Source organism: Anastrepha obliqua, chromosome 6 (genome assembly GCF_027943255.1).
Source record: "Anastrepha obliqua isolate idAnaObli1 chromosome 6, idAnaObli1_1.0, whole genome shotgun sequence".
In the NCBI taxonomy this organism is placed as follows: domain Eukaryota; kingdom Metazoa; phylum Arthropoda; class Insecta; order Diptera; family Tephritidae; genus Anastrepha; species Anastrepha obliqua.
The window spans coordinates 22,437,955-22,465,130 of NC_072897.1; the positions used below are offsets into that span (position 1 = coordinate 22,437,955).

A 27,176-nucleotide genomic window follows, 5' to 3' on the forward strand; every position below is an offset into this window, starting at 1 on the left:
TGGTTTTGATGGAAAGGTGTTATACGCAGAATGTTTGATCTGATTTCATTATCGATAATCCTCTGCATTGCTTTTAATACAAAGGAGGTGGGACTGGTTGGTCTGAAGCACTTAGCCAGTGAATAGTCCTGTTTTTCTACTTTTGGTTTTTTTTTTTTTTTGGGAAGGAGGTTAAAATCAAAATGTCACAAACATCATCAAAGGCACCGTCGCACCAGTGGTATGTGGGGCATGCTACCACTGACACTATAACACTCCTCCTCCTCGGCTGATTTCCACCCTGGGACCGCTGTAAACATTTCATCAAGGTGGAGCCGCGTTTATGTCTATTGACACAACCAGGTACCTGCGTCCAGGTCCTTCTCCTGTGGGCGTATGGAGATCTGACGTCAGCGATGGTGTCCACGCCCCCACTGTTTTCATAAGTGGTTCTGGAGGAAATGGAAAATCGGGAAATTTGCGATAGCGCAGTATTTACGAACTACCGTCTTGTCTTCTGTCTGATATTATTGTGAGTGATTGACTCAAGAATGGTTCCATGAGTAGAAGTCCACGCAAGTGGGGAAAGTTATTGATCGCCATTCGAAAAGCTGCAATCACAACAGACAGTCAGAAGATTCGCCACTCGACTCTCACTCCTGCTCTCAGAGAGTACTGCCCAACAAACCGGCATGCACGAACAATGGACCAACATTTCTCGTTCTCTACGTACCGCCGCTGAAGAAGAAATCGGATTCCGGCGAGCCCGAAAAAACAATTGGTACGACGAGGAATGTCATGCTGCCGCAGAAAGAAAGGATGCCGCCTATAGAGCCACGCTGCGATCGGGCGCAACGCGAACCATGTGGGCTCGCTACAGAGAGCTAAAAAAGGAAGATAGACGTATTATCCGACAGAAGAAACAAGAGGCCGAAATACGTGAGTGCGAGGAGCTTGAAGTGCTGGCCAATAGGAACAACGCCCGAAAATTCTACCAGAAAGTTTGGCGGCTTACAGAAGGTTTTAAGACCGGGGCGTTTTCCTGTAAGAACAAAGACGGCGATCTGGTGACTGACGTACAGAGCAATCTTAAATTATGGAGGGAACACTTCTCGCAACTGTTAAATAGTGATAGCTACGCATGTCACAGAGAAAGTGAAAATCCAAATACCCCAATCGTTGACGACGGAGTTGTCGTTCCGCTACACGTCCATGACGAGGTGAGAATAGCGATGACACGCCTAAAGAACAACAAGTCGCGGGCGCCGACGGACTGTCGGCTGAGCTTTTCAAACATGGGGACGAGGAGCTGGCAAGGTACATGTATCAGCTCCTATGCAAAATATGGTCGGATGAAAGCATGCCTGACGATTGGAATTTAAGTGTGATCGGCCCAATCCATAAGAAGGGCGATCCTGCAATTTGTACCAATTACCGCGGGATTAGTCTTCATAATATCGCCTATAAGGTTCTGGCGAGCGTATTGTGTGAAAGGCTGAAGCCCACCGTCAACCAACTGATTGGACCTTAACATTGTGGCTTCAGATCTGGAAAGTCTACCATCGACCAAATATTCACAATACGCCAAATCTTGGAAAAGACAGTGCATTCGACAGTACGGAAAGGAGTTACCTGTATGCCGCGATGTCTGAATTTGGTATCCCCGCAAAACTAATACGGCTATGTAAGATGACGCTGCTCAACAACAGCAGCGCCGTCAGAATTGGGAAGGACGTCTCCGAGCCGTTTGATACCAAACGAGGTTTCAGACAGGGTGCCTCGCTGTCGTATGACTTCTTTAACCTGATGTTGGAGAGCATCGTACGAGCCGCAGAACTGAATCGCTCAGGCACAATATTTTATAAGAGCGTACAATTGTTGGCGTATGCCGATGATTTTGACATTATCGGCCTTAACGACCGCGCTGTTAGTTCTACCTTCTCCACACTGGATAAAGAGGCAAAGCGAATGGGTCTGGTGGTGAACGAGGACAAAACGAAGTACCTCCGGTCTTCAAACAAACAGTCGGCGCACTCGCGAATCGGCACCCGCGTCACTGTTGACAGATATAATTTTGAGGTTGTAAAAGGCTTCGTGTATTTAGGAACCAGCATTAACACCGATAACAATGTCAGCCTTGGAATCCAACGCATAATCTCTCTTGCCAACAAGTGCTACTTTGGACTAAGTAGGCAACTGAGCAGTTAAGTCCTCTCTCGACGAACAAAACTAACACTCTACAAGGCTCTCATCATGCCCGTCCTAACGTATGGCGCAGAAGCTTGGACGATGACAACATACGATGAAGCGACGCTTGGAGTGTTTGAGAGAAAGATTCTGCGCAAGAGTTTTGGACCTTTGTACGTTGGCAACGGCGAATATCGCAGGCGATGGAACGATGAGCTGTATGAGCTCTACGGCGACATAGACATAGCGCAGCGAATAAAGAACTGGCTGGGTCATGTTGTCCGAATGGATACAAACGCTCCGGCTCTTAAAGTATGCGATGCGGTACCAGCTGGTGGTAGCAGAGGAAGAGGAAGGCCTCCTCTGCGTTGGAAAGATCAGGTGGAGAAGGAATTGGCTACACATGATGTATCCAATTGGCGCCGGTGAGCACGAGAAAGAAACGACTGGCGCGCTTTGTTAAACTCGGCCAAAATCGCGTAAGCAGTTATAGCGCCAATTAAGAAGAAGAAGAAGATTGACTCAAGTGTCTGTGTTTGTCGTCATTCTGTCCGGAAACAGTACATCTCCATTTCGTAATTGCAACTGTAGCTGCTGTTGCTGGGTCTTGCGCTCCCATTCGATGAATTGGAGTCGTAGCATAATTTTTCCAGCAAACGCTCGAACCGCCACCCATTTAGCACTGGATGAGCACATGTCCTGTACGATGTCATTAGGACTAGCTGAGTGTCCCAAAACCCTTTCAAGTATTGAACGTTCTCGTGCGAAGCGATCACAATGAAAAGCCTCGTGTTCCGCGCTCCCGATTGCATTAGGAAAGCTTGAGCAGAATGGGCTTTCTGCCATAAAGCAGCCATGACCGGTGAGTATCTGCGTAAAGTAATAATCAGTTTCACCATGCTTTCTTTTTACCCACTGCTCGAGATGTGATATTAATTTGTACGTCCAGCGCCCTTTAAGTGACTCTTCCCATCTTCTTTGCCACTCATACATAGATCGCTCTCGTTCGATGGCTTTTTCTATTGCCGTTGGTTTAGTTCCTTGCTCGCTATAGAGGCGGCGAAGCTCTCTTGCGTGAATATCAACTGGCAATTTTCCGGCTACAACACATATTGCGTCGTCTGATACCGTTCTATATGCACATGAAATCCGCCTGTGTGTGCGCACCACTTCACGCATGTGAATGTTCTTTGCTTCTGCCCATACCGGTGCCGCATAGAGTATGATTGAGTCCACGACTGTTGATAACAATTTTCTTTTTTCCCCTTGTGGACCACCTATATTCGGTAGTATTTTTGTGAGAGCGCCCATTACCGCCGCTGATTTGTTATTAACTGCTGCTATATGTTGCTTAAAGCTCAATCTCGTGTCGATCATTACTCCTAGGTATTTTATTGCTTCCTTTGAGAGTATCTCGTGTCCACCAACTGAGAGTTTCATGGTCGCCTTTTTCTTCCTAGCACTGCCTCCACTATCAGCACTGCCTCCGTTTTTTGGGCTGCCAGCTCTAGACCTGTATTGCTGAGCCAACGCTGTACTCTCGTTGCCGCATCATTGCATTTTGCTTCTAGATGATCCAGTCGCTTGTCAACTACAACTAGCGCAATGTCGTCCGCACAACCTACGATTGTTGTTTTTGCTGGAAGTTTTAATTTCAGAACCCCGTCATACATAATATTCCAAAGAGTTGGCCCCAAAACCGATCCTTGTGGAACTCCCTCTGTGACTTCATCTGTTTTTGAGTCATCATCAGTGTCATACCGTAAAATTCGTTTGCTGAAATAGCTTCGGATAATGCTCAGTAAGTAGCTTAGTATCTTCAAATTTTCCAGAGACAGCAGTATGTTGGACCAATTTGCCGAGTTGAACGCGTTTTTTTATATCCAGCGTTATGACTGCGCAGAGCTTCATTGCAGTGTGTCCTCCGCTAATAGCTTCCCGGGCTATGTTTGTTACGATTCGGATCGCATCTAATGTTGATCTTGCACGCCGGAAACCAAATTGGTTATCGAAGAGACCACCAGAGCTTTCTAAGTATTCCTGGAGCAGATCACATATGATACGCTCTAATATTTTTCCTGTTGTGTCGAACATGCATAAAGGTCTGTATGCGGCTGGGTGATCAGGTTGTTTTCCTGGCTTAAAAAGCAAAACTAAGCGCTGTAGCTTCCATATGGTTGGAAAGGTTCCTTCTTCTAGGCATGTGGTATAATATATAAGTCTGCAAATATTTGCGGGTTTGCCCGCATAGCTACCTTTAGTGCATTATTTGGGACGCCGTCGGGACCAGGAGCCTTGCAGTCTTTAATGCATTTCAGCGTTTGCAAAATAACGTCTGTTGATGCTCGTGGAACGTTTCTGCTTGTGTTGACAGTATATTCCTGATCACTACTTTGTGGGGGAAATAGTGCCAGTACTATTTGCTCTAAAAGAATCGGATACGTTGGCTGTGGTGGTCTTGGCCCTCTCACGTTTTGCATCACAGTTTTATATGCCATGCCCCAGGGATCGTCGTCTGCACTGTCTCGCATTTCCTTAAATCAATTGTTTTTGCTTTTCCGAATAGCCTTCTTAAGGTGAAATTTTCGTGTACGATATTCTGCGTGCCGCTCGTTATGGTTTGGTCGATGGCGCGCTCTTTGTCCCTTTCTTCGTGCTTTGTTGCAGGCTTTCCGAAGGTCGGCTATTTCGGTAGTCCACCAGTAAGCGGGTTTCTGTTTGTTGTTGTACCGACACCTCCGCTTCGACGCATCACACGCGAGTTCTATTTGTGCGGCCATTTGTTACGCTATTCTTTCTGCACTCACGCAGGAAAGGGAGGCGTTCTCCCAAGCTGATTTAAACGCTACGGGGTCGAATGCCGTTCGTTTCCATTTTTGCTGCCACTTTGATTTCACAAACTGCTGCGTCTCCCTGCCTATTTCAATAACTATAGCTAGATGATCACTATGCGTGTATATAGATTCGTCTACTCTCCATTTGATACTTCTCGCCGTTATACAGTCTGCAAAGGCTAAGTCAATTATGGAGCGCCCTCTACTACAATCAAACGTGTATATTCCGGGGGTGTTTAGGTCCATTGCCGTGAAGGTTTCTCCCACCAACCGCCCTCTTTGAGTTGTGTATGCGCTCCCCCACGTTCTTGACCATGCGTTGAAATCTCCTGTGATGAGTATTGGGCGCTTACCTCTTAGCTGAACTTCTATAGCAGTCATTATGCGCTCAAACGCCTCAAGTGACCAACTCGGTGGTCCATAGCAGCTTACGTAGTAGATGCCCTCTAGTTTCAGCCATGTATATCCGCTACTAGGCGTGATCATCTTGGATTGGGGAAGTTTATCACTCATCACCCAAATCACCGTCTGCTTCTCCGAATCTACTACCCAGTTATCAGGGTCAATATTTTTAAAGGGTTCCGATATTAGCGCTACATCTATATTGTTTTTTGCAGCGTTTTGCCAAAGTAGGTCATGGGCTTCTCGGCAGTGGTTGGTATTCAGTTGGAGTACCTTCATGTTTTTATACTGCGTACCGCTTCTTGATAGCGGGGGCATTTCCCCATGCGCCCAGCATTTATAGCATATTTTTGGTGATATAATTTCTGTGACGCGACTGCGAATCCATCCCACTTGAACGTGTCCGAGCGTCAGTACCTTTTTGGCGTCATCTGCGTGGAGTAATATGTAGACCGATTCTGTGCCCCCATGGGTGTTGCGCCTACTCTTAATTGAGCTTTAATCTGGCTTTTTCACTTGTGCCTGTTCTGCGATTGCGCTTAAAAGCTCTTCGTTCGTGGTCAGACCAGGGATAAGTCCTTTGCATTGGATTGTAATGGTGTGAGTTCTTAAATTGACGATAGCGACATCCTTTAGAGCATTTTCAAAAGCTGTATGATAGCTTGCTGTTTCGACGTCCTTGCTTCCCTTGAGCTCAATAAGCAGTCCTCCTTTTTGGGTTTTTACCTTTTCACCGAGATCCATGAATTCTACGCTATTTTTTACCTTTCGTTGCATATCCGCATATGTCACATCCTTTGACTTTTTCTCGATTACGATCGCATCTGACCTAGCTCGGATGGATTTGCTACCATTTTTTTTCTTGAAGGTTTTTTCCGCACTTTCGTCCACCCTTCCTTTGACCCAATACTTTCCGTATTTTGAGAAAGAAGATTATTGCTGTCATTCTTTCTTTTTTCACAGATGGGGACTTGGTTGTTGCCTGCGCTGCAGTGGCTTTCGGGCTAACCTTTTCTCTCAGCCTTTTTGCTGACAGAACCGCGCCACTTAGGGCTAAGCTTGCTGTTTTCTGTGCTGGGGCAGAAATTGTCAGAGCCCTGTGCTCTTCGGCTTCAATCTTTGTGATTACGTCGGTATGGGTTCGCTTTATAATGCTGCACATCCTCCTAATGTCCCCATGGACATTTTTGCATGGTTAAACGTATGATAGGAGGCCATCTATCTCATTGCCTAAGTGTTCGACAAGCGCATACAATGCATTTGGTTTGGGCACTGTGGCAATGCCTTGCACTTCATTGTCCGTCTTCTGTTTTTCTTTCTGTTGTGGCAGTTCTGTAGAATCATTTTCGCCGAGATGTGATTTTGGCGTTCCGACCAAGACACCGATGATACTACTTGATTGCGCTGCTATTCTGTTTCCGCGACGCTGGCTACCGGTGGGCATGGGTCTTTCATTCTCCTTTGTATTTTCCATAGTTGCTGATGCTTGTGGAGGAGACCGTCTAATCACAGAGCTCCTCTTAAATGCGTTTGCAGCTTCACCTGTCGGCGGGTGAGCATTTCTGTCTACATCAGGTACATGCGCCCCATCATTGATGGTTTTTGAGTTTTTGTTTGTAATAAATTTGTTCATGCTAATATATATGGGCCCCAACTCACAACCGCTATCTTGTACGTAGTTACCGCGTGTACGTAGTTACCGTAAGTCCCATAGTTATCTATGTAAACAGGGAGGCCATGCAAAGGTTGACTTTGGCCCTTATGGGGTCCAGAGTTCAGAGCCAGACTTCAAGGCGGAATTAATGGGAAGCCATCTCAACCCAACCTACGTGGTCACTGAAGACTACGCGCTTTGAGCGCTTTGTGAGACCTGCCATGCTTGAAAGGGACGGAGGAGGCTATGAACCCTTCTGAAAGCCATTTTTGCAAGATTTCACTCCTCATACTCAGGTAACAGAGATTCAAAGCCCCAGCCGTTATTCACGTTTAGCGATTAGTACAGCCGCTCCTTATGAGTCAAACGCTTCAAGAATTTTTGGGTTGCCTGTTTTGGTCCGCGAGTGGTATTTTATTTCCCACCTACCCTGCATATCTGCTGAGCGTTCCCCTATCCGCCACCTGGGGACACGTTCGAAGACAGTCCGGAGACAGGCCTACTCTCTATCTCACCACATGTATATATGCAATCTATCTTTTTCCTTAGCTACAGTTTTATGGAGCCTAGCTGCAATAGGTGTTGAGGTAATTTCCTCACAGTACTTTCTGAAACTACCCCTCTTTGCTTTCCTAATTTCCTACTATATGCGGTTAGAAGTGTAGCGTATTCGTCCCAGCACCCGGTGCGATTGGTTTTATTACATTGCCGTCGCCCCGCCTTCTGAAAGGCTGAGAGTTCCTTCGACAACCATGATGTATTGCTTCGGTCTCAGGACAGCTGCATTGAAAGGCAGTAGTAATGAACCGTTAAGACTCTCTACTTTTTCTTCCAGCATTCTATAGTTAGTGCCTGACCGCTTACTCATGTTGGGAATATTTATGCTTAGCAGATTTCTAAACTTGCCCCAGTCTGTGCTCCTCGGGTTTCTTCTTTTACATCAAGGACCTCTTGTCTGTTACAAAAATCGATGTACACCCAAAAATTTGTATATATAAATCGTTACTAACAATAAATTCAAGTAGGGACTCACCTCATCTGTTGCAGCCGGTGCTCCCCCACGCCTCGTTGTCTGCATTGGCGTCACATCCTAACAGGAGGGGTAGCTTTCTTCTGCTACAATAGCTTACCAGCCTCCGTACCTCCTCTGGGCGAACGCGAATATTATCCCCCGCAAAGTATGCCATAACGATGTCTTTCACCGTCCATCAGCAGCTGTTCATGGATTGCAACCGGGTCCCGGCTCAAGAACTCTGTATTCCAAAAATAGTTAGTGTTTCTATTTAACACTACGCATGCTCTAGGTCTCTCGCCCGAGATCTCAAATTACCTTTTTGTTGTTGTTATTTAGGTAACCAACTTGGTCTCATTGGGCGCTTGAGCCAGTATTATGCCCAGATATCAACAATACCAACAAACAACAGTTTTCTCTCAAACCAACCGCTTGCGGTCCGATCAAGCGGCATTATGCACTCGCGTGAGAGTAAAGGGGCAAAAGAAACATACTTAAACAGGATGAATTTTTATGCTCTGACTGTAGTTTCTCTCTGAACAGTCACAACAAACACCAATACCACAACGACAGTAGCAATTTCAACAGCAGCAACAACAACAACAGCATCATCAGTATCCAACCCAATTGGCAAAATGTCAACGACACTAAACACACGCCTTAATGCAATAGGCAGCAACGCACAAAAAGAAATGCAAACTACAGCCTACTCGCAGCTCGCTTGAAAAAGTCCCCAATAATGCAAATAAAAGACAGAAACAACATTCCACCAAACAACAACAACTAACATACTGGTTGAGCCGATCAACTGAGAATAGATTCGACATATTTGCTCAAGAGAGCGATTTGGAAGAAACTATAGGGTGGGCCATGTAAAATTTGCTTTTTGAATCGGCTATAAAAAAAAACTAATCAATATTTTTTCAGACTTTTTTTTTGTTTTGAAGATTGAACATTGTCATTTATGAATAAAAATTAATATCGCTCAAATGACTGCCACGACTGGCTTTACAGTAGGCCATTCGATCAACCAAATTTTTAAGCACATTTTCGATTGTTTGTCCAATTTCATGAATGGCAACTTCGATTTCGTGTTTTAAAGCATCAATCGTCTCTGGACTGTTCGCAAAGCATTTGTCCTTAACTGCTCCCCACAAAAAATAGTCCAACGGGCTTAAATCACAGCTCCGAGGCGGTCAATTGATATCGGAATTTCGGCTGATTATTCGGTTTTCAAAAACGGTAGCCAAAAGTTCGAGTGTAACTTTGGCAGTGTCACAAGTTGCACCGTCCTGTTGAAACCAAATGTCGTCCATGTCATCCTCTTCAATTTTTGGAAATAACTTGTTGAGCATGTCACGGTAACGCTCGCCATTTACTCTAACCGCGGCTCCTCGCTCATTTTCGAAAAAAAAATGGCCCGATGATGCCGCCAGACAAAAAATCGCACCAAACAGTGACTCGTTGTGAATGCATTTGCTTCTCTACAGTAACGTGTGGATTTTCTAAGCCCCAAATCCGACAATTTCGCTTGTTGACGTAGCCACCGATGTGAAAATCAGAAAAGAAGAAGAAGACTCACCACTTTGGAAAAAGGTTTTCAATATTTCCCAATTTTGTTCAAGCGTATAGCGTCCCATTTCTAAAATGTCAAACTTTTAAGTAAATTATGAACACATTTGACATGTCATTGGTGTTACCATTCTCAAAAAAATAGGTGGTTCAAAAAGCAAACGCTATATGGCCCACCCTGTACCAACAAAGAGCAATAAAGGCCGCTACCATTGAAGACTGTCGACCAAAAGAAACGACCAAAGTGACCACCTATTTCTGTGCAGAACGTGCAATACTTAAGCACATTAATCAATGCTTTGAATTATAGCATTCAAAACAACTCACTACACATCAACCACAAAACTTCTAAAAGAACGAAACACACAATATTACACATTTCATCCAAAGAAAGAAAAATGATATAAGGTTATACTACGAAATATGCATCACTCTACAGATAATTATGACATTATATCTGAGCTCACTGAATAAATGTAGTTACTAACATACACAACATTTAAAAAAAATGGGACAAAACAACCATTTTCTATCTTCTTTGTGGAGCATAAACTTAATGAAAATAACGAAGATATATACAACTTGACGAGCTTACTTCACTCTAAAATAAAATTTTAACCTCCGCATTAGAAAAGGACTTTGCCCCAGTGCATCAATTGCCAAAAATATGGGCATACAAACAATTATTGCACAAGAAGTCCAGTCTGCGTTAAATGTGCAGGCCCGCACAAAACTGCGAGTTTTACTATTAATATAAATGACGATATCATTAAATGTGTCCTATGTAAAGAGAAACACACTGTAAACTGCAAAGGCTGCATGGCCTACAAATCCCTAAGAACACAACGTTTGCCAACTCTGCGAAAAAAGGAAATGCCTGCTCCACAAACAAGCCCAAATCAGCAAAACGACACAAACGAATACACTAGAAAAATCTCAGGGACTTATGCACAAGTAGTAGCATAGACAACAAGTAACAAAGTAACAAATAAAACAAATATATACCTCAAAACGATGATACACAAGAATTGAAAACAATGAGAACTCAGCTAATCAATAAAATGCCGAACATAATGAACATCATATAACTTGTCATCATCAAAATGGATGATCAAAGAAAATTACTTGACTATAGCCGTTGGGAATGCAAACGGACTAAGCCAAAATATACAGAAAACTCAAAACTTCATCAGATCAGACAAAACAGCATTGACGTACTAATTGTATCAGAAACACATTTTAGTAAGAAATCCAGGATATAAATATTTTTTGTACCAATCATCCTGACAATAAAGCACACGAAGGCACAGCTATTATTTGTATTAAGACAAAATATTACATATATGTAACGAAATGGAAGAATTCAAAATGGACTATCTAGGACTAGGAGGCTTTTATGGAAATAATGGAACAAAGCCTGAACAGGAAAATCCCATTAAAAACTACCAACGATATTGAAACTGCAATAGCTTTTTTAATGACACGACTATTATGTCACTAAGCTGATCTCCACCGACTATACAATTTCAAAATATTGTCAACGACACAGAAAGGGTAGTATGAAAGAGACCGCGAGAGCGTACGCACGTATACGGAAAATATAGAAGAACCGCATCACTTCAAATTCATTTTCATTAAATTCACTAAAATAAATTGTAACAATATTCATATTCATTCTCATTAAATACTTTTATTAAATGTAACCACTTGGTGTTCTGGCGTTTACACCTCAGAAGTGGGATTTTATCTCAAAAGCCTACAAAAGTAACGACGAAAGCGAAAAACGAACTCAAGGAAACGCTTTATCAACAAAGTCGGCGTTAAAAAGTACTCGTGCATCTAAGTGAAGCAGAGAAAACGTTCACTTGCTACATATGTATGTACGCTGCAGTTGCTAAGGTTTCAGCAGCAGCGCAGTAGAAGTGGGGGGAAAAAGGAAAAAGCAAGCAAAGAAAGAAGTTGCAAAGAGAGACGCAACAGAGTGACGGCGAAGCAAAGAACAGTCGCGAAGAGGAAGAAAAAGAACAAGCTCGTATAATCAAGAGTTTTTAGTGAATGTTTGGAAAGACAGCCATGAATAAAGTAAAACTGAGCTCTGTAAAAGTAGTGCAGTTGGATAAATTGCTACAAAATCAGAACATTTATGTTGTTGGGAATAAAGGGGACAAATTAGTAAAGTTGGCTGAAATATATCCAGATGATGAAATAGATGTGGACGAAGTTGAAGTCGGCGGTGAAAATACAGGTGCTCGTCGTAAAATGGACGAATTACGCGGTATGATATTGCAACTGACAAAGACGGTGAGCGATTTGGTAACCTCATGTGAAAGGCCAGATGCAAGTGCAAGTGCAGCACAAGGGACTGTAAGTATTTCGTCAACGCCATCAAATGAAAGTGCTGTCGGAAACGCAACACGAGCAACACGAGCAGCTGTCCACAATCAAAAAAGTAATTTGCGTTAAATTTATGCTTTAATGGCTAGGAGAATTTCATCAAGTCATCCCCAAAGGGGACGCTGAGGAATCTCAAGCGCCTAGCCGCCAAAGCCGGACATTTGCAGAGAAAGTGTTCCACAGTCTCTTTCTCTGTAGGATCCCCACAGCTTCTGCAATGGGGGTTGTACGGAATTCCAAGCTTCTCCGCGTGAGTGCCGATCACCCAGTGGCCAGTGATCACCGCAATGAGTTTGGAAATTGAATGGCGGGGGTTCCCATCACCTTAAGCGTTCTGTTTATATCGTATTGCGGCCATAGTGCTTTTGAAATGGCACACGATGAGACAGACCTCCATCTGTCTTGCGCTTTTTTAGAAAGAAGTTGTGTAGTTTCCCTTTAACGATGGCCAAGGGGATACCGATGTCTGAGAAGAGGGCAGCTGGATTCGGTTCTGCCGCCCCCTTCCTGGCAAGCTCATCGGCAATTTCATTTCCCTCTATATTCCTGTGCCCAGGAACCCAGATGAGGGAAATGTTTCCTGCACGTTCGAGGCGTTTAAGCTCCTCCTGACAGGAGTTCACGAGAAGAGAGCTGCAATGCGGCGACGACAGTGCCTTGATTGCAGCTTGGCTATCGGAAAAAATATTTATGTCTCCCTCCCAACAGCGATCCCGAAGCATTTTGCATGCCTGCAGGATCGCGAAGACCTCTGCTTGAAAGACGCTGCTTGTCTCCGGCAGTTTATAGGAGACCGAAATGTTGGCTGATTTGGAGTAGACCCCCGCTCCCACTCCAGACTCCATTTTGGATCCGTCAGTGAAAACAGAGGCCTCTATATCCGCAACAACTCTCCCCTCTTTCCAATCTTGCCTGCTCGGAAAGATAGCCCTAGCACAGCCCTCAAAGTACAGTTTGCGGATGGAGAGGTCGGTGCGAATATCAGAGAAGGAAGGGGAGATCTGCTTCAAGATGCTGCTATGCCCTACAGGGAGTTGTCTCCAAAGGCCAAACTCCTTAAGCCACTAGTCATAGCACTCTGAGCAGCAATGGATTTAACCTGCGGATCCACAGGAATTAACCGGAGAATAACGTTGAGCGCAGCGGTGGGACATGTTCGACAGGCAGTGATGCCCACACATGCAGTTCTCTGCACTCTCTCTAATTTAGTGAAGCTGTAGCCCTTCTGAAGAGCTAACCACCAGATCCAAGGCTCCTGTATCAGGCAGACATCGATGTCCTCCTCCCGGAGGGTGATTCGTAGGTTATCTGTGGCTAGTTTGGAATGACGAAGGTTAATTTGTAATACTTTTAACAAACTGTTCAAAAGTGTTACTTACCTTTACGACTGCTCCCCCAGTTCAGAAACTGCGTCCGTCCCAGACAGCCGCAGATCGTCGAGCAGCTTCTTGGTGTCATCCCCCAATTTCTCCAAGTCATCGTCCAGGGCGACAGAGGCGGGGAAGACCTTCACTTTGGCCAACCTGAGGCCAAAGCGAAGTTTGAACTGCTGTTTTTCGAGTGCCTCCAGCGACTCGTTGTTAATCAGCAGTAATATGGCTGAGCTATGCTGCTGAGGTTCTTCTACTTTGATGACAGACCAGTTATCCATAGGAACCTCAGGATTCTGTAGCTTGAAACACGGGACAATTTCCGAGCTGTCCACCTCCATTTTCGGCAACCAGATTCTGGCTCGTTGTCGCCTGGGAATTTCTGAGGCAGGGATGAGCTTTAGCGAAAGCCCTTCCCAGGCGTTGCTAACCGTAGCAAGGCTCTTCTCCAGAAACTCTTTCGAGTACTGATTGGCACATTTTATCACCCTACAGCCTCGACAGATTTCACCCGAGTCGAAGAGAGGTGCTGGCCCTTTTTTATCCATGAGGTGTCTGACGACCATACCCGATAGTCGTCCCTCAATGGCATCCCAAAGGAGTAACAACGCTCTTCCACTTTTGATTTTTGCGTCCTCGAAGGCAACTTGGAGATGATCTCTGGCCACCTCACTGTAAGCCGCCCTCGAGGCCGCGCCTGCCGCACTGGTTGAAGGGCCCCCAGACCACTGCGTTGAGGAGTATTTGCTCCTTTTGGCCACACGTCCACTCACATCCTGTGAGCGGTTACGTTTATCCGAGCTCCGTGCCAGTTTTGTCTGTTGTTGTGGTTGTTGTTGTGGCTGGTTTAATTTTGCTGCGGACGCGGCCTCGTACTCTCTGATCGCGGCCTCGTACTTCACACGGTCCTCAGCGTCCCGCTCGTGCGCTTTACCGGCTTTTTCATTCTTGGCAATCTTTGCCAGAATGAATTTTGCCCTCAGGTAGCGCGCTTTGAGCAGGGTACTGGACGACTTCTTATTCTTCTTCTTTTTGGTGACCTTCGCAGTGGTCACCGGGACATCACTGCCAGGGGTCACCTTGGCGGCCTTACCAGAGGCCCCCAAGGAAACCTTTCCAGAGGCCGCCTTGATTACCTCACCAGAGGTCGTCTTGGTAGCCGACTGGAGAAGGCTTGGTCTTAGAAGCGGGGTGCTGTGTTTTGCACCGCTCGAACATGGCTCGACGATCGTTTCCTGGCTGGAGGCCAGAAGATCGTCCTCGGAGAGAGTGCCCAGCACACTCCTTAACTTCTTCTTTAACTTCTTAACTTCTTCTTTTGTTTGTGTATTTTTTTTAGAATCCATTAGCTTTTTGGTCCCACAAGTAGGCACGGAAGGGGTGGTCCGCCACGGCAGAGCCGGCATGCCGTGGTAAGGCACTTAATACAACCGAGCTAGCCTGGGCGTCGGAGGGGACCGTTAAAGACTGGTTGTTTAGACACTACCAGCCATGCAGCTCTCGGCACGGGTACCTCGACACCTTAGCTTAAAGTGCTGACAAGGTTATACCGCCTTGTCACCGGTCGACAGAGCCTCGTTAGCGAAAACAGGGAGTACCAAGTCCAAGGCATCAGGTCCTGGACAGTGGGTAGAGGTTGCCAATTGGAGAGGAGTGTCTATATTGTTCGCATCACTTTCCCGTCTAACCCCCCTACGAGAAAGGTAACAACGATAAAAATTCCGGATCAACGAATGAGAGAAAACTCAAATGTTACAACTGCAATCAATACAGGCACATTGCGTCAAAATGTCAGCAACCACGACGAAAGCAGAAGTGTACGAAGTGCAACAAGGTAGGCCACGATGCACAAGCATGCCACAATGGAAAACCGACTGCTGCGAAATTAGTGGACGACTCCAAACGTGTTATCAGTACAGCAAGTAAAGATGTTACATGGAATGGCAAGCAACTTAGAAGTTTACTAGGCACAGGAAGTGACGTACCGTTAGTAGCAGCATCAAAGGTTCCAAGTGGCATGCCAAGATTTCCGTCTACGACACGACTTCAGTGGAACAGTTATATCAAGCAACGAGTTCGTCGAAGCAGTGTTAGTCATCGATGGAATCTCGATATTAACCTCTTTTTATATCGCCGCAGATGTAATTGGTTGGGATATATTGTGCAAAGGAAGTTTCAGGCTAACCATCGAGTCGAGCGTCATGAAGGTTTATCAACGACGAGATCTGTCTTTTAACGTAAACGAAGTTGTAAACGAGGTAGATCTTCAAATGTGTGTCGCAGAAATACGATAGTTGTTTTACTGAGGATTTGTCCGATTTGAGACGATGCCAGACGACAGAGATGGAAATCATCGTCAACACCGACCAACCGCTATACCAACGTCCAACCTTATCCAAAATCGTGAATGAGTTACTTGAACGTGGCATTATCAGGCCAGGCTCGTCAGTGCATGCAACACCGGTGATTCCCGTTAAGAAGTCCAATGGAGAGGATGGGATGTGGGGTGACATTGAGACCATCAAAGTGTTATTTTATGGCTACCAGAATCCAGTTTTTGCGACACATCGTAAGCGAAGAAGGTATCCAACCAGGAGAAGAGAAAACCAAATGCATTAAAGAATTTCCTCAACCACGTACAACGACCGAAGTTAGACAATTTCTGGGTTTAACCGGATATTTCCGGAAGTTCGTCAAAAGGTACAGCGTCATAGTGAAGCCATTAGCAAGTTTGCTGAAAATAAATGCAAAATACCAGTGGTCCAAAGAGCAAGAGGAATCGTGCACGAAGCTTAATAACCCAGCCTGTTCTAGTTGTGTTTGACACTATAAAAAACCACGAAGTGCACACTGACGCAAGCGTAATTGGAGTGTCAGGAATCTTGTTACAGTCCGATAACGAGAATTGGAAGCCGGTCCAATGCTGTAGTTGCCAGTGTAGCGCAGCCGAATCACAATATCCAAGTCATGAGTTGGAGGTCCTCGCGATTGTGGAATCGTTGGAAAGATTCAGGGTGTATCTTCTTGGCACAACCTTCGTGGTGCGGACTAATTGTAATGCCGTAGTGACGACCAAAAAGGTTGCACCATTGTGGCCACGCATAGCCAGGTGGTGGCTACGTCTGCAGGAGCTCGACTTCTCTTGTGAGCATCGACCAGGTACTGAAATGCAGCATGTCGATACGCTAAGTAGATTGCCAGCAGAAGGACCGTCATGTCCATCAACAGCCGCGGATATGGTATTATCCATCAGTAAAACTATGGAACCAGGGGATTGGGTATCCACCATACAACTACAAGATAAAAAAATACGACGAATTTGCGCAGTTATCAAATGTGAAGAGGAGACAAGGGAAGTTGAGCTAAAGCAGCTGAAAGAGGATTATGCCATGCGAAATTCATGGTTATTCCGAAAAGTGGAGGAACATTACAAACTCGTTGTTCCACAGTCAGTACGATGGCGAGTAGTGAAAGCAAGTCATAACGATGCAAGGCATTTTGCCCTGAAAAAAATTAAACCGCCTTAGAAAACTTTTCTGGTTCCCACGAATGCGACGTTACGTAAAATTTTATATTGCGGCTTCCGAAGAATGTTGTTTGAATAAGTGCAAGGGAGGTAAGAGGGAGAATGAACTTCATTTTGCCGACGTACTACCGATCCCATTCAGACGTTTGCACATCGACCATGTGGGTCCATTTCGCAGGAGTAAATCGAAAAGCGTATACGTGGTGGTTATTGTTTGCGGATTCAGCATATATGTACTGCTCAAAGCTGTCAGAAATAGTAAGAGTGAGCCAGTAATCAAAGCAATGGAGGAAAGAATGGCTATTTTCGGACAACCATTGTGTGTTACCTCGGATCGTGGTACAGCCTTCACGTCGAAGCTGTTCGAGAGATTTCCCAACCAAAAAGGCATCCAGCATGTCAAAAACCCTATAGGAACTCCAAGAGGAAATGGGCAGGCTGTGCGCGCGAATAAAACTTTATTGAACGCTTTAAGATGTACAGTGGAAAATAACAAGGTATGGGATGAATCATTGATGGCAATCCAATGGAGGCTAAACTCGCAAAAGAATGAGGTAACGAAATATACCCCAAACGAACTAGTGTTCTATTTCGATCCAAGGGATGTTAGTCACAACCGAATGATCCGAGATATGCATGATGAAGTTGTCCATGTGCCAGACATGGAGGAGAAACGCGACATAGCAGCTTCCAATATTATGACCGAACGTAATAAATGGGAAGAGAGATACAAACGATATCAAAAACCACACAAGAACAAAGTTGGCGACTTGGAGGTGATTGACAATGTGTCCACAGCTACGGGTTAATCCCACAAACTCGATCCTGTGTACAAGGGTCCATACCAGGTGACGAAGGTATTAAACTCGTGGAAGATTTACCTGACCCGATCATCTCAAACCATGGTGCGCTAATAGTCCAGAATTAGACATTCATAATGGCGAAAGGCCCTTGCCCTGGAAAGACGAGGAGTCAGGAAAGGTCGAGCTGTCAACGACACAGAAAGGGTAGGATGAAAGAGTGCACGAGAGCGTACGCACGTATACGGAAGATATAGAAGAACCGCATCACTTCATATTCATTTTCATTACATTCACTAAAATATATTGTAACAATATTCATTTTCATTCTCATTAAATACTTTTATTAAATATAACCACTTGGTGTTCTGGCGTTTACACTATAAAATACATATAACATTTCTGACGCAATAAAAAAGAAACTAAAGCAAAAGAGAAAACTGAGAAAAAAATGACAGACTACAAGATTTCCAGATAACAAAAAACAACTTAACTAACTAACTAAAGAAAGTAAAGAACTATTGAAACATGAAAAATACAAAAAACTAAACAATTACCTTAAATATATATATAAATAATATTGACGCATGAAAATCTACAAACTATTAATTGTGGAAGGCGACAAAAAAGATGGTCTGAGCTACAATACACCTCCCACCAATAAAAAACACAAACGTACTATGGGCCCGAACATCATCGGTAAAAGCGACTATTTTAGCTCAACATTTTAAAAAAATATTTCGAAATGAAAATAAGACCGACCTCGATTTGACTCATACAACGAGGAAATCATTAAAAAAAAAATACTAACAGAGATAAAACAATTAATTTGGACATTAAAAAACAAAAACTACCCTGAATATGACCTCGTGTCGAGGAAAAGTGCAAAGCAAATGCCCGAGAGGGCAATCGTTTGTCTTAGGAACGTTAAACGATGCTATAACTCTCCAATACTTCCCAAAGATATGGAAAATGGCCGAAATCAATGCGTCGTCGTACCAACCAATAAGTCTGCTGCCGACAATATCAAAAATGTTTGAGAAGCTACTCTTTGAACGTATAGAGCCTATCATAACAAAAATAAATTTAATTCCCCAACATCAGTTCGGGTTTAGACGAAAACATTCGACAACAAGTGCACAAAGTCACTCACAAAATTAATACAGACTTCAAAAATAAACAAGTATGCGTGGCTGTATACATATACAATATATCTCGACGTAGCTAAAGCCTTTGACAAAGAATGGCACCCTGGAATAATGCGAAAACTCCAATCTTTGTTGCCAAATGACTACTTTCAAAAGTTACATCCAAGATAGAAAACTTTATGTTAAGTATAACGACGCATGTTCATACATTGAACCTATGAACGCAGCTATTTTCCAAGGCAGTGCATTGACCTACTCTGTATCTCATCTACACCGCTGACTTACCGGAACCGTCTTCTGGAAATAGCATGATTCCGACGTTTGCAGATGACACTGTACTAATTGCTCTTATAGAGACCCGAATATAGCAAAACGACGTAAACGAAACTCTGGATTGGTTTAAAGAATGGTATTTATATAGAAATTAATGGCAACAAAACAATTCAAGCCAATTACACGAACATAAAGGTAACCATGGACTCATTAAAGATTAGTAACTCAAAACAAATCAAAGATGGATTAGCGTTAACACCTGTGAAATTGCTTGGCAAACATGGCCATGGCTAAACTTACGTCTGTCCAAGAGTATTATAAAGCTGAGTAGACTTCTAATCAGGACCTTAGTAGGGGCCCTCACAGGACATTGTCTCATAGGAAATCATGCAAGGAGATTAGCCGCTTACATGCATGATTTCTGTCGTAGCTGCAGAAATGAAGAGTAGTTGGAAACAATTCAACACCTTTTTTGCACATGCCCAGCTCTAGCCAGAAGCAGGAACCGATTTTTAAAATCCTACTTCCTAACGAATATAGATAATCTATACACTTTAGGTATCAACAACCTTTTACGCTTTGTCAAAAGCACAGGATGGTTCAATATGGAGAGGGAAATGTAGCCCAGCCCCCGCGGCTCACAACGGACCCATTTCGTGGTCTAAGTGTCATCGTTGTCTCTATGTGCGATGCGGCTGCCAAACCTAGCCTAACCTAACTCTGACGCGAATACTGATACGAAAGCTAAATACTTAGGCATTACAATTGACTCTAAACTAAACTGGAAGGACCATATAATAAAAAAAAGAAATTAAATTAAAACTCGCTTTCGGCAACTGTACCTGCTGATAGACCCTAGTCAAAGCTCTCGCTGTCTACAAAACGACAATTGCACCAAATTTGGAAGTATGGTATACAAGTTTCGAAACAGCGCCTAAATCCAAGTTGAGAATACTGCAACGTGCCTAGACGAAGATACTTAGCACAATAATAAATGGACCATGGTATATACCAAACGTTGAGATTCACCGCGACTTAAACATCGACACAGTAGACGAGGCAATACAAACTGGGGGCAGAAGGCACATAAGCAGACTTCCGACGCAAATCCGACGATGAAGAAGTATCCCGCTGAAAAAAAGTTCAATGAGAAGGGACTTAAACGATAAACACTATAATAACAAGAAATATATTTATGCACTTATCTAAATTGTCATAGCAAATATCTTAAAAATAAATTACATATTCCTAAATGATCCTGAAGAACAATGACCTTTACAATCACTTAACTATCCAAACATCTGTAAAACAAATTACATATTGTCAATATAGGAAAGTGTAATATTTTTGAAAGCCATACAAAAACAAGATACTGGGTCTGTGGTTATTGACCCACTCGTTTTCTTAGCATCTAGGGCTGGTTCGTGGTACATCCCACGGCTGGTCGATGGTTTACCATCCTCACGCGAGTGTTCCTTAAAGAGCGACACTTCCGCCTCCGAGAGCCTCGCGAAGAGATGTTTGCCCAGCTTCTTCCTGCCCTTTTTGTTCTTGTTGTTGTTAGTATTATTTTTGTCTTTGTTTTTTTAGTTTTTATTATTGTTCATCTTGCTCGTACGAAAAAGGCAAGACAAGCTCGGCAGTCTTCAAATTTTTTGGCGATCTCTGGATTAGGAGGTGGCAGCTCTTGGTCATCGTTCTCAAGCGGTACCTGACATGAGGGTGGGTTATCATTTGAACGACAATTCCTCCTGGTGTTTGGATTTTTTTTGAGATTCGATTATGCTCCAGCACCGTGTCAAGGTGCCTGCCGTAGCAGGAGCGGTGCTTCAATAGATAGGTTCATTTCTACATCAGGTTCCTCATCTGCAGCGAGTTCGACTGGGTAATTTGCTCGGATGGTGAGAACATCTATTGATTCCGACAGCTCAGTTCTATCACCCTGAACATTTCCAGTGCTTGGAAAAAGCTCAGTATTCCGTGCTGTATACAAGTTATGGAAGAAATGATATTTAAAGTTATAAGTGACATTAAATATTTTACCTAAGATGTATTACCGAAGCTTGTATTTGAATTCATATGGTGTCGTGTGATCCCTCAGACCTCCTTTGCTACGGATGGCTCCAAAGAAATACTCGAGTACATTTTGTTTTAGCCGGTGAGTTAAAATATATTCCACATTTGACTTTTTGCTAACAAAGCGCTATCTAGCGCTCTGTTTGTCATTAATATTCCTTTTAGAAACCATTCTAACCCTTTCTTATTGGAACGGCATTAATTGGTTCATTTGTGCCAGTACTTTTACTTGGTTCGAAATATCTGTTCCAAAAAGTTCCTTTAATTATGGAATAATTGTTAAAAGGATGTATAATACTTTTCCAGGATAACAGAAAGTATTTTTATTTGAATTCGGGATATCAAACCAAACGTTAACAGGTATAAATTCAACTGTATCCATGGGCTTATATAGCTCAAACCTTACATAACACATGGATTGAAAAGCGACCAGCCAGAAGTCACTGGGAGCCAAATCTGGCGAATACGGTGGAAGTGGGAGCAATTCGAAGTTCAATTCATGTAGTTTTCCTATTGTTTTAATTGAATTGTGAGCGGTGCGTTGTCTTGAAGAAACAAAACAGTAAGCAAACGCTGCACTCACTTTGAATAGAGCTTTCTCATAGTCAAATGATCATGCAATATAAAGCCAACGCGTTCTCTTGATATCTTTACGGTGTCAGCTAATTCACGTAACTTCACTTTTCAATCATTCAAAACTATTTTGAGGATTTTTTGATGTTACCACCTCATTTGGACGTCTATTGTGTTGTGCATCATCGGTGTATCTGCGACTATGTTTGAAGTCAGCAAACCATCGTATTATTGTTGTTTCTGATGGAGCGTAGTATTCATAACATTTTTTAAGTCATTGTTTCGCTAGAACGGTGCGATCTTAATGTTAGGCCTGGGACTTTTCAGGACATGTGTTATATTAAAACAAAGTATCTGTGAACTTAAAACTTGAAATCTGTCACTTACTTTAGTTTTGTATTATTTGAATTTCCTTGCACAATGTTCGTAAATTTGCAACGGTGGATGATATGGAACAGAGTCCAGCAACAAGCTGCTCCACTCCAACCGCGTTTCCACCAATTTGGGTACTTAAAAATGTTTTTATTATGCAAACTAATAACACAATATTAATTCGATATCAATTCGAAATATCCAAATATTTCTTTTTTTGTTTTTTATTTCTTAGCATTTAATTTAACTGTCACAATTATTTTGAATAACAATGAAATATGTAAACAAAGCACAAATTCGCCTTGGTACAAACATTTGAGAGAAGTAAGTTCGCCCCAGCGGAACTAATCAGCTGTTGTACTGATATTACCAGAGAATGCACGTATTTATATTTATAGAGAAGGAAAAGAACGTAAATTCATACGAATGTACGTTCTTTAGAGAAGGCTCAGGAACGAGCCCGACGTAAATGTCAAATGCTAACAAAACGCAGCTAAGAAATGTTTATTATGATATTTTTACACGACTGGGAAAAAGTTAACATACGAGAGTTAGCATAACGGACCGTAGTCTACAGAATTAAATATAGTGTTTATATCTATACTCATATTATAAAGAGGAAAACTTTGTTTGTTTGTTTGTTTGTTTGTAACGAATAGGCTCAAAAACTACTGGACCGATTTTAAAAATTCTTTCACCATTCGAAAACTACATTATCCACGAGTAACATGGATTACATTTTATTTTGGAAAAAATAGGGTTCCGTAAGATATTTGGATTTTTAGGACACAAACTGAAAAAAATCTTATATCTATACTAATATTATAAAGAGGAAAACTTTGTTTGTTTGTTTGTTTGTTTGTAACGAATAGGCTCAAAAACTACTGGACAGATTTTAAAAATTCTGTCACCATTCGAAAACTACATTATCCACGAGTAACATGGATTACATTTTATTTTGGAAAAAAATAGGGTTCCGTAAGATATTTGGATTTTTAGGACACAAACTGAAAAAAATCTTATATATAAAATAAAGTCAACTTTTTGTGTGTGTTCGCTAACCGGGCGTGTCTGCACCGACTTAAACCAAACTTACACACATTGTTAAGAAGGTATTGAAGATGGTTTCCGTATAGTTTGGATACATATTGGTGGATAGGGCTCGAGATATAGGTCAAAACGTGGACCCGGGTAACCTTCGGATGTGTATGTACAATATGGGTATCAAATGGAAGCTGTTGGTGAATGCTTTAGTTCAGAGTATTTCCATCCGCTCCGTGACTAGGGTCTCGAGATAGAGACCAAAACGTGGACCCTAGAATGTGTATGTACAATATGGGTATCAAATGGAAGCTGTTGGTGAATGCTTTAGTTCAGAGTGTTTCCATCCGCTCCGTGACTGGGGTCTCGAGATAGAGACCAAAACGTGGACCCTAGAATGTGTTTGTACAATATGGATATCAAATTGAAGCTGTTGGTGAATGCTTTAGTACAGAGTATTTTTCATGCCGCTCCGTGACTGGGGTCTCGAGATATAGGTCAAAACGGGGACCCGGATAACCTTTGGTTGTGTATGTACAATATGGGTATCAAACGAAAGCTGTTGATAAGTGCTTTAATACGGGGTAATTTTCATACCTATTGATGACTAGGGTCTCGAAATATATGCCAAAACGTGGACGCGCCGTGTCTTTGCACCGAATTAAACCAAACTTATACACATTGTTAAGGAGGTATTGAAGATGGTTTCCGTATAGTTTGGATACCTATTGGTAGATAGGGTCTCGAGATATAGGTCAAAACGTGGACCCGGGTAACCTTTGGTTGTGTATGTACAATATGGGTATAAAATGAAAGCTGTTGATAAGTGCTTTAATACGGGGTAATTTTCATACCTATTGATGACTAGGGCCTGGAAATATATGCCAAAACGTGGACCCGCCGTGTCTTTGCACCGAATTAAATCAAACTTACACACATTGTTAAGGAGGTATTGAAGATGGTTTCCGTATAGTTTGGATACATATTGGTGGATAGGGCTCGAGATATAGGTCAAAACGTGGAGCCGGGTAACCTTCGGATGTGTATGTACAATATGGGTATCAAATGGAAGCTGTTGGTGAATGCTTTAGTTCAGAGTATTTCCATCCGCTCCGTGACTAGGGTCTCGAGATAGAGACCAAAACGTGGACCCTAGAATGTGTTTGTACAATATGGATATCAAATTGAAGCTGTTGGTGAATGCTTTAGTACAGAGTATTTTTCATGCCGCTCCGTGACTGGGGTCTCGAGATATAGGTCAAAACGTGGACCCGGATAACCTTTGGTTGTGTATGTACAATATGGGTATCAAACGAAAGCTGTTGCTAAGTGCTTTAATACGGGGTAATTTTCATACCTAATGATGACTTCTTCTTCTTAATTGGCGCGATAACCGCTTACGCGGTTTTGGCCGAGATTAACAAAGCGCCCCAGTCGTTTCTTTCTCGTGCTAACCGGCGCCAATTGGACACACCAAGTGAAGCCAAGTCCTTCTCCACCTGATCTTTCCAACGCAGAGGAGGCCTTCCTCTTCCTCTGCTACCACCAGCTGGTACCGCATCGAATACTTTCAAAGCCGGAGCGTTTGTATCCATTCGGACGACATGACCCAGCCAACGAAGCCGCTGGATCTTGATTCGCTGCGCTATGCCTATGTCGTCGTAAAGCTCATACAGCTCATCGTTCCATCGTCTGCGATATTCGCCGTTGCCAACGTGCAAAGGTCCAAAAATCTTACGCAGAATCTTTCTCTCGAACACTCCAAGCGTCGCTTCATCGGATGTTGTCATCGTCCAAGCTTCTGCGCCATACGTTAGGACGGGCATGATGAGAGTCTTGTAGAGTGTTAATTTTGTTCGTCGAGAGAGGACTTTACTGCTCAATTGCCTGCTTAGTCCAAAGTAGCACTTGTTGGCAAGAGAGATTCTACGTTGGATTTCAAGGCTGACATTGTTATCGGTGTTAATGCTGGTTCCTAAATACACGAAGTCTTTTACAACCTGGTTTTCGTATAGTTTGGATACCTATTGGTGGATAGGGCTCGAGATATAAGTCAAAACGTGGACCCGGGTAACCTTCGGATGTGTATGTACAATATGGGTATCAAATGGAAGCTGTTGGTGAATGCTTTAGTTCAGAGTATTTCCATCCGCTCCGTGACTAGGGTCTCGAAATATATGCCAAAACGTGGACCCGCCGTGTCTTTGCACCGAATTAAACCTAACTTACACACATTGTTAAGTAAGTATTGAAAATGGGTTTCGTAAAGTTTGGTTGTAATTCGGAGCAGTGGCAACGGGTACAGCGTTCTTTTCAGCCAGCCATAATGTTGCTTACTTTTTTAACGCTTGGGGCGGAACTGAACTGTCAAATTGACAGTGTGAGTTACAATGTGTCAATATTTCCTTCTGATTTGGATGCCATAAGGAAAAAACGTAAGTGCAACATGTAAAAATTGTTTGTGAATTTTTTTGGAGTGGATTTTGGAACAGTGAATAATTTCTTACGAAATTTGAGAATTTAGTGTGAAATCCGAATGAAATTATGTGTTCGTGGGAAAAACAATTTTTTTCGTTTTTTTTTTGAAAAATATAAATGGATAATGGTTAAAAAAGCTCCAATGCTTAATAAAACATATAAATTGAAACGAAAAATGCATGGATGATCAGGAAAAAAGACGATTGTTTATTCATATGCGTTGATTTGAAATTTAAAAACAATCTTCCTTTTTCGTGATTTTCAATTTATATTTTATATTTACTCAAAAACAAAGCGCTTGAATAAAGAATAAAGAAATAAATAATATGAAAACCATATATTTTCTGTTGTAAACCATATCTATTCTATTTTAGTGTGCCCAGCGAAGGGGGCCGGGTTTGCTAGTTGAATATAAAATGCCATGATTTGGTGTTGGCAGAGCAAAATAACAACGCGCTTGTACATTTTTCGCTCATACTTCATTGCCGTCGCCATTTTGCATGCGCAAATGAATTATTTCTTGTGAGATGAATAAATTATTACTAAATATACATATATGTATGTATGTAAGTTTGAAAGTACGAATGTTAAATCTTAAGTATCCAATTAGCTTAATTGCATTGATATTAAGTGTATTACCAAAATTATTTCAAAATATCTAAATAAAAATTAACTAAATAAATTATCAGAGAACGTAAATTCGCATATTAAGCAGGTAAAAAACAAATCAAAAGTCAATTGAAGGTTTGTATTACTCTTAAATAACGGTTAATTGAAACAAACGAAATAAGCTGTGACGACGATTTTGCAAGAGCTTTTGTTGTTGCTATATATTTTCTTCTTTGATAATATTTTTGAATTTTGTTTTTGTCCCGTTACACGAAGAAGTGAATAAAGAATAAAATGCAAAAAGTTTTTTTTTGTAATATTGCATTTTTGTTGTTTATTTTTCAATGAGAGGTAAAAATATTGTCTCACACGAAATAAGCTGTGAGTCACTGTATATATTTGAAATTTTCCAAATCATTCAAAATTATATACATATGTATGTTATGTCTGTCTGTCTGGTGTCTGTAAAACTTTGTTGAATCCCTTCAACTGAATCAAAATCCTCTATAGAAAACGCTTCATTACCAGGCGCACTGGAAGATGGCATATGCAAATGTAAATTTGTGAATTTATATATGTACATATGCGCATATGTATATGCTGTGTGTATGTATGCTCACTACAGACAGCTCAAAATAAAACGGTAAACTTCTCAAGAAATCCAGCTCGCACTCATAGGCGCAGCGCATATTCATAGGCACAGCATTGTACATATACACATATTTACGTACATATATTGATGCATACATATGTACGATGCCGCGGGCACTCGACTGGTCAAAAAATCAAGATTTGCCAAATACATATTGGCAAATAATTCTACGCGAAATATTCCAATATTGACTATTCTCGAATGGTCGAGAAAATTGGGATATG

At 42.4% G+C, this 27,176-nt stretch overlaps 1 protein-coding gene across 1 annotated transcript in view; it reads left to right on the forward strand.

The window, feature by feature from the left end:
• The window catches only part of LOC129250041 (glutamate receptor ionotropic, kainate 2-like), a 31,595-nt gene extending 5,455 nt beyond the window's left edge, over positions 1–26,140 (forward strand). The window contains exon 2 of the mRNA XM_054889687.1: positions 26,066–26,140. Coding sequence (XP_054745662.1) covers positions 26,066–26,116 — 51 coding nt within the window. The 3' untranslated portion in view covers positions 26,117–26,140. The remainder of the gene's footprint in view (positions 1–26,065) is intronic.
• Positions 26,141–27,176: the final 1,036 nt, after the last annotated feature.